At 44.9% G+C, this 16,373-nt stretch overlaps 3 protein-coding genes and 1 pseudogene across 7 annotated transcripts; 3 read left to right on the top strand and 1 right to left on the bottom strand.

Moving 5' to 3' along the window:
* Positions 1 to 268: 268 nt before the first annotated feature.
* On the top strand, positions 269 to 1,668 carry LOC142886570 (deoxyhypusine synthase-like; annotated as a pseudogene).
* Positions 1,669 to 3,413: 1,745 nt separating this feature from the next.
* fbxw9 (F-box and WD repeat domain containing 9) lies at positions 3,414 to 7,925 on the top strand. 5 transcript variants are annotated; one of them, XM_076024052.1, is made up of 9 exons: positions 3,414 to 3,644; positions 4,236 to 4,286; positions 4,542 to 4,690; positions 4,777 to 4,924; positions 5,088 to 6,063; positions 6,308 to 6,453; positions 6,547 to 6,750; positions 6,845 to 6,910; positions 7,285 to 7,925. In XM_076024052.1, exons 3-9 carry the CDS (start codon positions 4,569 to 4,571, stop codon positions 7,354 to 7,356), a joined length of 1,734 nt encoding a protein of 577 aa, XP_075880167.1. In that variant the 5' UTR covers positions 3,414 to 3,644; positions 4,236 to 4,286; positions 4,542 to 4,568; the 3' UTR covers positions 7,357 to 7,925. The 5 variants fall into 5 exon arrangements, with proteins under 5 accessions (XP_075880167.1, XP_075880164.1, XP_075880166.1 ...); XM_076024049.1 differs by having other exon boundaries at positions 3,414 to 3,865; XM_076024051.1 differs by lacking the exon at positions 4,236 to 4,286.
* Positions 7,926 to 7,935: 10 nt separating this feature from the next.
* Positions 7,936 to 8,669, bottom strand: LOC142886854 (guanine nucleotide-binding protein G(I)/G(S)/G(O) subunit gamma-7-like). The gene is made up of 2 exons (XM_076024090.1): positions 8,470 to 8,669; positions 7,936 to 8,205 (listed from the first exon to the last, which is right to left on the bottom strand). The coding sequence occupies exons 1-2, from the start codon at positions 8,563 to 8,565 to the stop codon at positions 8,080 to 8,082; spliced, it is 222 nt and encodes a 73-aa protein (XP_075880205.1). The 5' UTR covers positions 8,566 to 8,669; the 3' UTR covers positions 7,936 to 8,079.
* A 1,522-nt stretch (positions 8,670 to 10,191) lies between these two features.
* dhps (deoxyhypusine synthase) lies at positions 10,192 to 14,407 on the top strand. The gene is made up of 9 exons (XM_076024075.1): positions 10,192 to 10,386; positions 11,144 to 11,293; positions 11,392 to 11,513; positions 11,897 to 11,993; positions 12,103 to 12,189; positions 12,344 to 12,449; positions 12,539 to 12,642; positions 13,117 to 13,242; positions 13,478 to 14,407. The coding sequence occupies exons 1-9, from the start codon at positions 10,192 to 10,194 to the stop codon at positions 13,571 to 13,573; spliced, it is 1,083 nt and encodes a 360-aa protein (XP_075880190.1). The 3' UTR covers positions 13,574 to 14,407.
* Positions 14,408 to 16,373: the final 1,966 nt, after the last annotated feature.

Genomic DNA, 16,373 nt, shown 5'->3' with positions numbered 1-16,373 from the left:
TGACATAACAATTGCAGCCACACCTGTTATGTTGCTCCATATGTGGCCCGTGACCGCAAAACAATGTAGAGATGATGTCAAGCACCGCCTTTTGTCTCTCACCAGCAAGTTTCACCTACAAGGGACGGAATGGAGTAGCTGCTACGGTTAACAACCGTAATTAGACATACAATAGCAACTCAAAGGTGGATTTGGCTGAAACACAAGGGCGTGCTAGGAGAATTATCCGGGTTCAATGCGCAAATCATATTTTCTATTTACAGAGAAAATGGCGCGCCACATCCATGCAATACCTGGGGACATCTACAGAAAGACAGACCCTCTCCCAGAGGACTTGCCTCTGGTCAAGGGTTACAACTTCAACCAGGGAGTCCACTACCGAGCCCTGCTACGGTCCTATCTCACCACTGGCTTGCAGGCCACTAATGTGGGTGTGGCCATCCAGCTGATCAACACCATGGTGAGACTGTATGAGGTGTTCTGCTAGCCCTACACTTGTGGAGTGGAAGCAGGGCAAGCACTAAGTTTTGTTGCCCCACCAGGAGTTTAATGGTTGGCTGCCATTTATTTCTGGTTTCATTCAAGCTCTCCCATCGTGTCCTCCACCCACAGATCGAAAAGCGAGAGCAGCCGGTCGAGGGTGCCGAGGAAGATCAGATCGATTGCCACTGCAAGCAGGGCCTCACCATCTATCTCAGCTACACATCCAATCTCATCAGCAGTGGAGTCAGGGAGAGCATCCGTTACCTGGCAGAGCACAAGATGGTGCGGATGTACACCATCATGATTCTACTGGTCTCAGTGGCCGACTGATGCAATACATTTCTTCCTCTGTCCAGGTGGATGTACTAGTGACCACAGCTGGAGGCATAGTGGAGGATCTCATCAAGTGTCTTGGCCCAGTTTTCGTTGGACACTTTAACATGTCAGGAAAGGACCTGTATAAAAAAGGACTGAACAGGTTGGAGAGGAGAAGGTGGAATCTAATGACTTTGAATTTTTTCCGTCTCCAATTTGACTTGAAGCTAAATCTGCCATGTGTGGTGCTGTGCCTGCAGGAACGGAAACACTCTGATGTCTGAGAACAACTACCTCTATTTTGACCAATGGATCATGCCCATCTTGAAGGAGATGCTGGTGGAGCAAAACACAAAGGTCTGTAGACTCATTTCAGCTTTTACACATGCAAAAAACAGCAAAACCAAATCACACATTTACCACTACGGCCGCTGTTGTGGTTTACGTTGGGGTCACTTCCTCTCAGGGTGTTCGATGGACTCCTTCCAAGATGATCCACCGACTGGGCAAGGAGATCAACAACCCCGAATCCAGACGGCAGACTATGCTGTGTACGTGAACACGGCTCAGGAGTTTGATGGTTGTGACTCGGGCGCCAGTCCAGATGAGGCCGTGTCCTGGGGCAAACTCACTCAAGATGCAAAATATGTGAAGGTATTGCACAATACTCCCTAATTACTTTCCCTAACATTGAATATAATGAATCAGGAATCTATTACATGGCAAGTGAGTCTCAGAGAAAGTATTTTTCTGTAAGTTTTTAATAAAAGGAACCTTTCACTTCTGTGTTTCTAGGTGTTTGCAGATGCTTCCATCGCTTTCCCCCTTATAGTGGCTAAGACGTTTGCTGTTAAGGCTTCTGCAGTATGACCACTTGCAATGCAAATATATGGACTCAGCCTCCTGTAAATTTAAGAAAAGAAAAAAAAAGTTTGTTTTTACCAGGTTTATTGTAGTTGCTATTGTTGTGGTATTCCAATTAAAACAAAGCCTTCAAATGATATGGATGTGGACATTTTTTTTTTTTTCTTTTCTTTAAGTCAGTGTTTCTCAAAGTGGGTGGCGCCAGACTTGAAGCGAGGTGCACCTCTGCGGCCGGCTCGCGCCGCGCAGCGATCGTTTCGACGTCAAAAAACATCTGTCTCACATCCGACGAGGACGCGTCCGAGGCCAAACTGCAGCCTTACCTTCCTATGTCTGAGCTGGACGTTGCACTACAAGAAGGCGCGGCAGGTTCACAAGGTGTTCCATCCTGGTCAGCATGCGCACCTTCCTCTGGGCCTCTGTGCCAAAAACAAATGAAGAGTTTTCGACTGCTGATAGAACGTAATCAAACACCTTTGCATCAGTACGTGATCTATGCTGCGACTGGCGCGATATCATGAGTTAGCGCACGCAACGCTCAACGTCATCCCGTGTGGCAGGTAGAAAATGTGATGTTGTCGCATGACTGATGTTGATGTGGTCAATTTCATCAAAAACAAGACCCCTGAAAGTGCGGCTATTCTCTGCACAACACAAAGCTGTGTTGTTTCACAGGGAAGAAAAATTTTCTTCCTCCAAGGACTTCCTCCGTGACAGAGAAAGTTTGCGAACCACTGCCCTAATGCCATGCAAGTCTATGGGGTCAAAAGTCAACTTTGTCCCAGAGACATGGGGCCACTTGCAGGTTCATCGGGATCCCTCAACACACAGCCACGTCAAATTTGGGTCTTCTAGCCCATGAGGAACCCCGAAACCCTAACCCTAATTCCAGCAGTAACCCTAACCCTAACCCTAATTCCAGCCTTATCACTAACCCTAATGCCATGCAAATCTATGGGGTCAAAAGTCAACTTTGTCCTAGAGACATGGGACCACTTGCAGGTTCATCGGGATCCCTCAACACACAGCCACGTCAAATTTGGGGCGTCTAGCATGAAACATTTTCTTCCTCCAAGGTGGGGCGTGACAGAGAAAGTTTGAGAACTACTGCTTTCAGTAATCAAGCAAACAGTATATAATTGACAAATCACCATTTAATATTCTTGTTTTACGGAATGGCTTTTTTTCAGAAGTAGCCGTGGGAGTCAAGAAACAGACTCATGGCAAATATCAACCTTTTTTTTCAATTTAAAGAAAACACAGGGTGGCTGTGTTGAGGGTACAACAGAGGTTGGTGCAAGTCGCAAGAATGGCAACCAAGTAAGTAAACGCTGGTATCATGTGGCGTTGAGCTGATGAAACAATAAAAACCTGTGTTCAAAAGGACTCCACCATCCTGACAAGTCAAAAGATCATTAAATCAAACTATAAATATGTTTTGCATAATAATAACTTTTAGTTACATGAAATAGACATGTTCAACATTCTGTTATTTATGTATGTCTTATTGGTAATTGAAAACAACAACAACAAAAACAACAACAACATCCAAACGTTAAAAGTATCCCCCTGCTTATAATATATCAAAATAAATCTTTCCTAAATACATATTTTATATGTTTTTACGTCGTATAAAATATAACTATTTGCTCATTTTAACCGTATATCGTTGCACTTCGCATCCACATTGGCGTCCGTAGTTACAGGGAAATTACATTATCAGAACTCAAGCGGAGCTAACCTCAAACCTTGCGACCTGTACAAGGCGTGGCTTGCCGTTCAACGACGCGATTTGATGACGACATCTTTTTGCGCAGGACGCTCTATTCGGAGATGTTTGTAGTTCTTAACGTTAACGGTCGTTAAAACCCCCTTAAACATTGCTATTCTGTCGTCGTTATTCCGCGGCCGCTACAGTTTTAGTAAGACTTTGGTTTAAAAGGTGACAGCCGTCGTTGTCAATGCGCAGGGACTGGGTTAAGGTGAGAGTCACTGCCACGGTCCGGGTTTGTTTGTGTTTAGCTTTAGTTAGCGACGCCCAAAGCTAACGGGGGTTGTTTCGTATCGATGACACCCAGCTGGAGTAAGCCCGGCCCCAGCTGAGCTTATCTAGACAAAGATCTCGTGTCGTTTCAAAACGACACTGCTAATACTGGCGCCAATAGTTTCCCCTTCTTCTTCTTTTCCCCTTCTTCTTTTAATGGTAAGACGTTGTTTACCACGTTCGTATTTTTAATATCGAGTGTCATTAAAGATAGTTAATTTCGAATTTGAATGTCGCTGGGCTTTGACATCATCAACCTCTCTTTAGTATTCCGAGGTAACGTTCGTTCCGTTGTTACGATAATTCCAAGTGAAGAAAATTTTGCATTTGCGTTTGCATTGTGAGGGAAATAATTGTGATAGAATATAAGAAAGCAAAGAGAATATGTTATTCGTAGACCCAAAATTCAGCTGTACCGTCTACTTGCCGGTGTTCCACTATACGTATTTTATACATGTTGACATGAAAACAACTGTGGAATAAAATTGTTGAAACTGTCATCTGCTATATTCTGTCGCTCTGGCTTCAGCTGTGTACGCTTCCCTGACCTGCGTGCACATCTTGGCGCAACTCCCCAGGGGTGAGTCGACATGAGTTGGTGACCTTGCTCTACCCAAACAATGGTGCAATATTCCATTAACTTTCAAACATGTTTTGCTGAAATGGATCAAAGAACGAAAGCACTCATTTGCATCTACGGAATCCTTCTCGAGATGCGCAAAGCAGACGCAGAAGCAAATAGAACAGTTGGCCAGCGTCTGGAGGATGGCGCTTCAGAGAGTGATCAAGATTTGATTAGATTTCATCTAGATTTATTGTACTCTGCATGTGTCAGGCCAACTTTTGCTGAGAAGAAGAGCTCATGTCAGAGGCCGGGGATAACCGGCACAGGCCAGAGGAAGGTGCGCGTGCTGACCAGGATGGAACACCTTGTGAACCTGCCGCGCCTTCTTGTAGTGCAACGTCCAGCTCAGACGTAGGAAGGTAAGGCTGCAGCTTGGCCTCGGACGCGTCCTCGTTGGATGTGAGACAGAATCGGCGAGTCACTCTGGCCGTCGTGTTTCTCCCAGCCTTCTGCCCGCGGAACTCTCCACCGTACCGTGCGATGGCGCCTCGCCTTCGCCTGAGCAAAGCGGTCTGCTGTCATTGCCGTGGGAGATGGTCACCCACATTGCCTCCCACCTCTCTGCGCAATGTGTCATCTCTGTGCTGCCAAAGGTCAGTCTCACTTAATCAGGTTCCTTTGAGAGTTCATCTCCTGTTTTTTCTGGATGACCATAACACAAGAAAGAAAGTCTGGATTTCCAAGATCTGTGAGATGTTGATGATGAGGATGACTTCTTCATTTCCTTGAATCTTGCCTCCTTGCCTTCTTTCTCAGGTTTGTCACGCCTTGGGTAACGTGGGAAAGGACAACACAGCGTGGAAGCTCCGTGCTCGCAGGCTCACTGGATCCAAAGCAACCTATCCGGTTGGTCCCTCTGAGGACTTTGACTGGGCTTTGGCTTGCTTGGAAATGGAGCAGCTGATAACCCACTGGACGGACCAGGCACACCTCGTAGCCCAACAGAACCAGCAAGATGAGCAGGACCGGGAAGAGGTGGGGCAGCGGCAGAGGGCGGGGCAGGACGAGGAGGCGGTCGCTGAAGGCCTCGATGGCGAACGTGAGGAAGACATTGAAGGAGTGGGAGTGGCTGCGCGAGAGGTTGTGTACGGCGCCGACGAAGGGTTGGAAGTCGCGGCAGAAGCCGAGGACGCCGACGTGCAGCCCGTCAGAGACGCGGATCAAATTGTGGGGGCGAGGGAGGAACTGGGAGACAGACTGGGCAACGATGCCGCTGTGCCAATGGACGTAGATGCTGGGGAACTCGCGGGCCACAATCACAGAGCGCACCTGGCCAACGGGATACAGGTGCAGGTAGAGCAACCCCAACTTGCCCAGAGCCCCACCTCGCCTCCGGCCCTGGAATGCATCACCCTGCCTTCGCAGCACGTGGCCCAGGTCAACACGGTCCTGCTGCTGGGGGGAGAAGGCAAAGCCTGCGCGACTGGGTCCCGAGACTATAATGTCAAACTGTGGGATTTGCAGAAGGGCCCCGAGGTCACGCTGCTGCACACGCTGGTGGGGAGGAGCGCCTTCAGCACGCACCAGGGGTGGGTCTGGTGCATGGCATCTCAGGGACAACTGCTGGCCTCCGGGAGCTTCGACAGCACGGTGAAGCTCTGGGACCTGCAGGCCTGCGGCGCAGAGAGAGGCCTGATTAATGCTGGAGGCGCTGTCCACTGCATGTCCTTCCAACCAGATGTATTGCTGACCAGTACATGGGACAAAAGGATCAGCATGTATGACATCAGAGGTGAGGGAGGAAGAGCATTGCCTTTTATTTTCCTGACGGATAGCTCTCACTACTTTGTTTTGCCATAACTTTATTTCTAATTTGTGCATGACAATCTTTCACCCAGCCCTCTGTAAATCTGCAATCTAATCATCCCTAATCCTTAAGCATGTTGTGTTTGCTCACATGAAGTATAAAGCAGCGTGTGGCAGTTATTGATCGAGTTATGCTTTCAGTAATATTTTCTTTTTGTTGTCGTCTGCAGCTGCTCAACCGCTGGTAAAGAGTCTCCGTTTCCACGAAAACGTCATGTGCCTAGCTGCTGATGATAAGTACATCATCTACGGGAGTAAGGACCGCACGGCGGCCGTGCACGACCGCCGGGCCGGCAAAAACTTGAAGAGGATCCAGGTATGTGCAATGTGATTTTTATTGTTTTTTGTTTTTGTTTTAACCTTCGTATCCCTGCGTGACCAACTAAACAGACGACTCCTCCATTCCCAGCTCAACTCTTACTTGCTGTGCATGAGCTACAGCGACTGTGAGGTGTGGGCGGGGGACATCACCGGCAAGCTGCACTCCTTCTCCATGCGGGACGGCACGCTGAAAGCCATGTCCCAGATTGATGTGGGACACACAGCATTGATCACAGGCATCCACAGGTCCCCCGGGAGCCTTTACACCTGTTCGTCCGATCGCACCGTCAAGGTATTGTTTGGTAAATTTATTTTTATTTTTTTTACTTGTACGCTGCTGCATTACTGGATGTTTTTTCAGCTTGTTGCCACCGACTGCGTTCCAGGTACACATCCCGTCCGGGCCTCCAAGGACATTGTGCACACTGCAGCACCACGTTGCAGTCCTTGGGGTCAGTATCGGTGCACATTTTCATATTATTTCAAATGCTAAACCACTGAAAGTGCATGTTAGTGAAAGATGCATTTTTTATTATATATATTATTACTCAACAGACAAACACAACATTTAGCCCTCTGTTTACAGCTCTCTGCAACACTGCTGATACTCATTTCCGTATCATGTCGTTTTGGAGCAGACAAAGGAAGTGACGTTTGTGAGAGTTGATTGACAGTTAAGAGACGTTCTCATTAAAAACCAACCAATGAGTGACTTTTGCATTAAATGGGACCTTTAAAATGGAAAAAAAACGACAGCATTTTCAAAAATATTCTTGTTCAAACTCTCACTTTGATTGTTCTGCCCATCTTTGTCTTATCTTGATAGCTGAGTGTGGAGGCTGGAGTTCTTGCTGTAGCTGTTGGAGAGTATTCACACATCTGGCGGCCACGGAAATAAAAGAGCACAAACCACTAAGTTCCATTGAACGACTTTGAGCGCATGTGGTGACACAATGTGGGGATTACTGACCCAATTCTGCTCATTTAGCTGAAAAGAAGTAAACAAGTTATGTAATTTAATGCCACTTAATTTGTCATTTAATCTTTTTAGGATTTTTTATGAAGGAACCATATGTGAACACATGAAATGGCTGATGTGAGTCTCGTGCACTTCCCCAACAATTTCAGAACATAATGTATCTTGGGTGTTTTGTACGTGAAAAAATATGTACTCGCTTATAAATTCTCATATCTGATACTGTGTGTGAAGTTGCGCTAAAGTAATAATCACCGGTCATGTATAGTCAAAGTATACAAATCCTCTGTGTGTGTGTGTGTGTGTGTGTGTGTGTGTGTGTGTATGTGTGCGTGCGCACACGCTTGAATCTATTTATTTGAGCACAGTGCTAATCAGTGTATTTTTTTTAAAAGCAATGTCTGTATTTTGTCTGAATTGTCATTGATTGCCATATGAATGTAAAACCGTTAGGATTTGTGGCTCAGTGTAATAAATACAACACACAGAAATGTGCAATTATAATTATTCATTGAAGCGCAGCCTCAGTTCAAGTTTGAAAGAGGTAAAAAAAAAAAGAAAGTTGAAATCAGTTCAATTAACATGGCAGCTCCATTTGACAGAGGGGCACTCTGTGGAGATTCTTCCCGCCTGCAGTCGCGACTTTCACAGCAGCACGCAGGTCTTCTTGTCTTTAAAAGGATTTGATGATGCAGTGATCCCGCTGACAAGAGGGTCGCTTCGCCTGTGTTCCTGACAGTACCGCACCAGATCTCCTGCTGTCAGTGAGACCTGCAGGGCAGGATGGAAATATCAAGCATTTTAGATGTGTGAGTGAAATGAAATGGCTCAAGCAACATGCGTTGTTTGCTCTGTCTTGTCTTTAATATGTAATATATGTTGATATATTTTTTGTTTTTGCCTTTGGAATAAAATTACATTAATGAAGTCATTAATATAACATACAGTATGTGTGTCATTTCTTATCCGGGAGAAAATAAATAGTAACGGTAACACTATTAAATACATGCACTGAGAGATGACACCGGTTCTTACCTTGATTCTCTCCATGCCCGCTTCCACCCGAAGTTGATCCACCAGCTTTTGTGCCTGGATTACACTGTTGCTGCTGCTGCCCGTCTTCCCAGACATGCTCTTCAAATCAAAGGAAGTCTCAGCAATCACAGAATCCTTCTTTGAGAGAGAAACAGCATCGGGGAGATGTGTTGTGCCTGATTGTGCAGGGATTCACCCAGTGCATGCAGCTTTATGTTTTTGTTTTATTCTCTCATGGGGTTGGTTCAAAGGCTCTGTGATCTTGAAGGTCACACAGCTCGTGGTCCAAATGTCACAAACCGCACACACTGATTCGCAGACACGGACTATGAAATGATTATTGACTTTGCAAGACATTTACTTTTGGGCGTGGTCAAGTTTTTTTTTTTAATTCACCACTTTGTGTGATACGTGTTTATTGATGATTTATGCCAAACCTCACGTAACTGTCACTGTCAACTTAATGTAATGTGAATATCAACACCTTTCGTGACTTTGCACATAGTTATTGAATGATAGGTTCAAGGAGTTGACGTCGCAGACTTTTGTCCCTTCGCACTTTCCGTCGTAGGCTGGCACTGCGACTAACGCTTGTTTAATAGGAACAATTGTCTTAGTTGATTTCGCACTTAGCACTGGATCAAGTGGCGTCTTTCTCAGAAAGGTACGTTCTGATTGCGGGTCTAAAAATAAATAAATAAATAAACGGCATTAAACGAGCCAAGACAGCGAAACTAGTCAAGTTAGCATGCTTGTAAGCTAACAACAAATACTGCACGTTGTCAACATGCTTCCGTAGGAATGACACACACATGGTTTAGCCATGACGTGAATCACATTTAACTAAACCCAATTGAATTTCGGCGGCTGGTGTTGGTTTGGTCTACATATGTGTCCTTAGTGCTTTCTGGAGCTGTGACGGTTGTCTGTTGTTGTTGTTGTTGTTGTTGGAGTTCCACTTCTTCCCACTTCCGTGTTCAAGTGGCGAAAAATACGTTTCCCGAAAAAAAACAAAAAATAATAAACAAAAAAAAACTGCGACAGGGAAAAAGTCGTCGGAAGTCCCCCCCCCCTCAGCAGGCTTTTGCTCAATTTTAGATTTTTTTTTCACAGCGTGGATGATGTTTTTAGGTAAGAACTACAGATCTATTTGAATTGAAGTAATTTCTTGAAGCAGAAGCAATGAAAAGAAAGCTGTTCTTGACAGAACTTGTTTTCGAAAAGGAATCGGACACGTCTTGCACCGCAGATGTGCACAGGGCAGTCAGGCAACCATAATTGTCAGGAAACGGCCCTTCTTATCAGTGACCACCAGGCGGAGCCAGAGAACTCAAAATGTTGGCGTCTCACGCTTCTTTGTTTGGAGCAAAAAGCAACCTCTACTCAGTTCCAACTTTCACACAAATAAGGAGGTTACCGTCACTTTGTCGTGCGTGTATCTAGACCTAAAGCGTGTATTATACACATTTGGTTTTATTGGCAGGTAAATGTAAACATGTGGATCTAATCTTTGGGCTGCCTGCCAAATCACCATCCACTGAATGGCAAACAAGACTAATCAATCCCCAACTCCCCCCACCTCCCAAGTTCCTATTGATGTTGCCTTTCCACATACAACCAACGTCATGACAGATTGGTTTTACTCTATGGTACAAGCTCTCGGTGCATTACGATGAGGGGTGACCACTCTCGGAACACGCTTCTCTCGTTTCAACAGGAACGATGGCAGAGAATGCCCCTTCCGTCGCCACGGAGGCCGTCCTCAAACGCAGCTGCGACCTGCCGGAAAACATGACGAAGATCAGAGGCTACGACTTCAACCAGGGCCGCGATCTCCAGGGCGTGATGAAGTCGTACCTCACCACGGGCTTTCAGGCCAGCAGGCTTGGTCTGGCAATTCAGGAGATCAACCACATGGTGAAAAAATGTCACATGTTGGTTTCTCTCATTGAAAACAATGTGTTTTTCAATTGTTGTAGTGGCACTCGCCTGTACGCCGGAGTGGGATGACGGGGACAGTAATTTCTGTTGGTCAATGATTAATTGTTGATTAAGAACTTAATTGACTCAATTAAATTAGTCGCACTTAACTGAACATTTTTTACACAGATAGTTAATATCATTATAACAGTGTAGTGGCAGGAAAGAGCAATTCGCCTGTGGACACTGTGACAGTCATAATATACCTAGAACAAGTTACATTGAAACAACTTGAATTGAAATGTGACCCCTTAGAAGTCAACTTAAAGTCAGAGGATACATGTTTAGGGTGACACATTGGACCCTCAACATTATTTTAGGGTTTAATCATTTGTTCATTAGACATTTTTCATTGTGAAATTTAGGTTCTCGGCACTTATCAATTAATTGTTAATCGATCGATAAAGTCAATCGATTAACGATTAATGAATTAATCGATTATTTGCATCCCTAATCCTAACCCTGACCTTACTGTAAATGTAGCTGTGAATTTTTATTACTTAATCTTTTCCTATTAAGCTTTTGTGTTAAAACGTTCATAACCCCTCCAATTTTCTTGTATCCAATAACTTGCATTCAAAACAATCTCCTATCGATAAATGCTCGATGCATACTAGCTTTACAGACCTTTAAAGTGAATTGAGACTCATCATCCTCCAGTTGACGCTCAAATCTGTCGGCTCCACATTACCAGATAGAGAAGCGTCTGGAGCCGTCTGAGGAGGAGGAGGAGGCGAACACAGAAGAGTCCTTGCCTGGCTGCACCATCTTCCTCGGCTACACCTCCAACCTCATCAGCTCCGGGGTCCGAGAGAGTATCCGCTACCTGGCAGAGCACAAAATGGTACGCTCCTCCTGTGAAACTCTTCTCCGCTGCTCTGCACGGTGGGCAACGTGCCAAGTAAGGCCAGCTCATCAGGTTGTGCTCGTTGTCCGTGCCAGGTGGACGTGATTGTGACCACAGCTGGAGGCATAGAGGAGGATTTCATCAAGTGTCTGGCTCACACCTACTTGGGAGATTTTCACCTGCCTGGCAAGGAGCTTCGCCTGAAGGGCATAAACAGGTTGGCAAGGGCAGGAAGACACATCCACGTTCTGTCAGGGCAGCTCAGACTAAAGTTAACTGTTTGCACCATTTTGCCAGACAGTGAATGGAAACGTTTTCGAATTGAATTCAATTTCATTGAGTTAAATTGAATAAAAAAAAAAGAAGACATTTTTTAAACGAATGCATAAGTAAATTAATATAAATAAACAAACCACAAAAGTTATATTTTTAAGGAATAAATCGAGCACTGTTGAATGAAAAACAATATTTTCATCTTTACATACAGTTATATGATAGATAAGCTATGATTCACAGGTTGCCATTTCTTTCAAATTGTGTTATTTGTTTAATAATAACGTCACTGTTTCATCACTATCCTCTGCTCTCTGCTGGATGCAGGATTGGGAACCTGCTGGTCCCCAATGACAACTACTGTAAGTTTGAGGACTGGCTGATCCCCATCCTGGACCAGATGCTGTTGGAGCAGAACACAGAGGTGGGTACGATCGATTTAGAATTTTTTGTTTTGTGTTGTCATCGTCACCCGGTGTGAACGACGGTTTCACTCATCATCCTAACCTGCGTGACAAAACCTTTCAATGCAGGGAACCCGTTGGACCCCTTCCAAAATGATCCATCGTCTTGGCAAAGAGATAAATAATCCAGAGTCCGTCTACTACTGGGCATACAAGGTGCGTCCTGATTTGAACTGTTAAACCACTCTTTCTTTTACGCTGTGAATGAACAAGAAAGACTCTTATAAAGTAACAAATAATGAAAAGGTGGCCTGACAGTTTTGTTTTTTTGTGTGACCATTTCTTAATGTGCCCTTGTGCTTTGTGTCAGAACAACATTCCAGTGTTCAGTCCCGCTCTGACTGATGGCTCCCTCGGCGACATGCTCTACTTCCACTCGTACAAGAACCCGGGCCTCATCCTAGACATCGTGGAGGGTAAGTCCATCGATCCATCCACGCTAATGGAAACCGGCTGACTGGGCGCTGACTGTCCGTCATATTGTTCGATGTGCATTCGGTTGCAGACATACGCAGGATCAACACTCAGGCGGTGCGAGCCAAAAAGACTGGAATGATCATCCTGGGAGGAGGGCTGGTCAAACACCACATAGCGAATGCAAACCTGATGGTAACAGACTTTCACACTGTCCTTCAACGCTTCATTGTCCAGTGTGTAAAATTTGACTTGATTTATGATTTTTTTATATTGGTAAAAGCTTAACATACTGCCCATAAATACATTGATAAAAGTGTATGCTCACAGTAAAAGAAAAGTAATTTGGTTTTCCTACTCTTGGAACGGTTCACATGTAAATAAGCAAGGGTAGCAAGGCCTGCCTTAAATACCTTCTTAAAAATGTTACGCATTGGACCTTTAAACTTGAGTTTAACGTGTGCAAAGCTATCCTGAAGAATGAAGTTGCAGTGGTATGATGTCTTTCTCTTTTTTAAACTCAAGATAAACGCAGGATAGCTGGAAAAAAGATTTGTTGTCGGCTCAGAAAAGGGGGAAAATTGCTGTCACTTTTGTGTGGACAGATACAGCCAGGTGATCAGCGCCTTCCCGAACTTCAGTTATTTATTCCCTGTAATTTCTTTCCAGAGAAACGGAGCCGACTACGCTGTGTTTGTAAACACAGGCCAGGAGTTTGACGGCTCTGACTCTGGTGCTCGTCCGGATGAAGCCGTGTCCTGGGGAAAGATAAGAACAGATGCCCAACCAGTGAAGGTGCTCTTAAAATCTATCTATCTATCTATCTATCTATCTATCTATCTATCTATCTATCTATCTATCTATCTATCTATCTATCTATCTATCTATCTATCTACGCTGTGCTCTCCGCTTTGGCCACAAGGTGGCGCCACCTGCTCGGTGGTTGAACATAGTTGAACTGCCGTGTGGAAGTGAGCGCGCTGTTTTTTGCGCTTGCAAAGTGAAACGCTCCTTTGTTCTCCGCGTGCAGGTGTACGCTGACGCCACTCTGGTCTTCCCTCTGATGGTGGCCGAGACCTTCGCTCTCCAGGTCGACAAGCTGTGTCCCAGCAAGAAGTCGGAATAAACAGTTGGCCTCCTCAGACGCCTGGTCATAAACACGCCTGGCTTTTGCTCAGATGAGTCCTCCATACGCAATACTACGACGCTACCAAGTTTCTCTGAGTGACGGTGCAGAGCAGAGGGTTTCCTGTCGCACCTTCTAAAATAAGCACTGCTCTTCAATACTCCAAAATTAAGTTATTGCATGCAGCGAAGGGACTTTCCAGGAAGCATCATGTTTTTTGTTTGTTTGTGTGTAAATAGGAAACGCGAAACGGGTGACCTTTGTTTTATTTACTTGGTTTTAAATTCTGTTTTTTTGTTGTTGTTTTTTTTTTTTAAATTTTGTCTCAACCGCAGCCAAACTGTTACAAGATGAATTCTGTAAATTCTGAAAACTGTAAATGAAAAAACAAAAAACAAAAAAAGGGGAAAATTAAAAAAGAATCATGTTTCCCTGTAGCAAATTGGGGTTTTATGGCTTTCATGAGTTGCCCAATTCAATCAAGAAAGATGGTGATCTATGATGCACAAATAGACTTTTGGCATGAAGGAGGTCCAAAAACATTATCGTTATATAACATTTAAAAAAAACAAAAACAAAAAACCAACAACTCCATAACACTATCTCAATATTTCTGTTCAAAACAAGCAGCAGTGACTGCAGAGACTTGTTCTAATGCTCAGGAAAAACTTACTTTGAACTTGTACAATAAATAACAGCTTTGTCCTGATAGCTTGTGAATGCTAAACTTATCCTTTGGGATCTGACTCTCTGCTACTTTGCTCATGCATGTTCAGTTTTTCAGCAAAATAAACTGAAATATAACAAATAAACAAAGTACGTAATAAAACAACAGTCAATGTCTTTTGACTTAAATGTCCAGTGCGACACCTGCGTCAAACACAGACCGCTGGGTTTATTTTAGGTACCCATCTGATAAGGAACCTGTGGAAAACACATGGAAAAGGTGCTTTTAAAACGAACAAATGTAAACAAGCAGTCGAGGAAGCTGATTGGATGAACCTTTCGCCACTTAAAGTAGTCGCCCAATCCGTCTTTGCGACAGGTCAAACCAGGTCCGAGCTTCATACCGGTGCCTGGAGACGAAAGAACTGAGACGTAAGTGGCAACTGAACTGAACTGTTCTCAGATTCGCTCCAGCTCTTTCAAACAAATCCAGGTGAAACCGGCTGCTGCAGCGGTCATGCTAGTCGATTTAGCAGCAGCTAGGCCAGGGGTGGGTCACAATGGTATTGAAAATTTGACAGAGGGGGCCGGAGCAGGAGCATGAGCAGGAGTGTTTTGGTGACCCACCTCATAGGAGGAAAAAATATATCATAGGATATGTAGGAAACCGGTGCCTTAGATCAATTGAAAACAAACAAAAAATATCTTCTTCTATGTCTTTGAAGCTGCACAGTATTTAGCTCTTAATTGAAATTACTCTTGGAACGCTGAAAAAAATGGATGCTATATTATAATTTGCTTTCTATTGATATAATTTCTTCAAATTCAGCAGGCCAGATTAAAAAGGTTAACGGGCTGCATATGGCCCCCGGGCCGTAGTTTGCCCATGCCTGAGCTAGGACTTGCAGGCGCCCCCTGTTCTCATATCTTCCTCTGTGGTTCTTTACTGGAACTTGCTTGCCTGTCTTAACTTAATGAGGGTGGATTGGTTATGGAATCCCAGGATATAGCGTGGAGACTGATGGGAGACGAAAGGGATTAACCTTCATCTAAACGTTAAATTGAGCAAATCTGATTTTTTTTTTAATCTCTGTATTTTTCTGATTTTTACCGCCTTCCTTCTTTCGCTTGCGATCTCATGCGGCGACTTCTTATTTCCTTCGGCCTCTGATTACCGCTTCAATCGTGGTCTCGGTGCCGCCCCTCCCTTCTGTCTGCAGTCCGCGCGGCCTTCGCCGCCGCCTCATCGAGCAACGATGACAGAGCTGTTTCCCACCGCAATACGTCACTGCGATATTATGGGAGTGGATGTTTCCTCCGGCTCTTCGCTTGCTCCCATATCCTTTACTCATGGTCACCGCAGCCGCACGCATGCACGCACGCACACACACACGCACACACATACACACACACACACACACACACGCACACACACAGACACGACTCATCCTTGAACACTGCAATGGAAATGTGGCTAGCTCTTGAATCAAACACACACACACACACAGACACACACACACGGTATTTTTACTGAAGGCAGGCTTGTCTTTTTCGAAGAGTTATTAAAAGTGTCAGTGTTTTTTCTTCTTCTTTGTGGGAATGGTGACCTTTTCTTTCTTTGGAAACGTAGATGAAGAGTTGGAACTGGGATAAGGTCAACTTTCCTGAAACCTCAGCCCCATGTGTCTCACATGTACGCACCCACCCACACACACACACACACACACACCAAAACTGGGCGTTCCTGCCTTTGTAGAAGCTGCTTTTCCATTCGGTCCAGCTATATCGTTTGGAGGTGGCGCTATGTGTGTATGTGTGTGTGTGTGTGTGTGTGTGTGTGTGTGTGTGTGTGTGTGTGTGTTTATCCAGGGTTTTAAGTTTTTTTTCTTCCAAAAGGCAACAATGCATAAATTGTCAACCCGATAGAATTGTGTGTTTGTTTTATGCTTAATGAAAAGATTACAGGGAGACGGAGGCGGCTTTAAAGACGGTGATGGAAACTCAAGTGTGTGTGTGTGTGTGTGTGTGTGCGCAGACGAGCCGTAGTCACGCTATAATAATATTGTGTGGCGTCTGCACAGGGCAGACAGACCCCCCCCCCCCCGCCCCCCACCCTACCTCCCCTCCTTTGTGG

The sequence above is a fragment of the Nelusetta ayraudi genome, unplaced genomic scaffold (genome assembly GCF_046127955.1).
Source record: "Nelusetta ayraudi isolate G7.1 ecotype Tasmania unplaced genomic scaffold, CSIRO-AGI_Nayr_v1 ptg000016l, whole genome shotgun sequence".
Lineage (NCBI taxonomy): Eukaryota > Metazoa > Chordata > Actinopteri > Tetraodontiformes > Monacanthidae > Nelusetta > Nelusetta ayraudi.
Note: the sequence above shows the minus strand (reverse complement) of the source record. Positions and strands in the feature narration are given on the sequence as shown.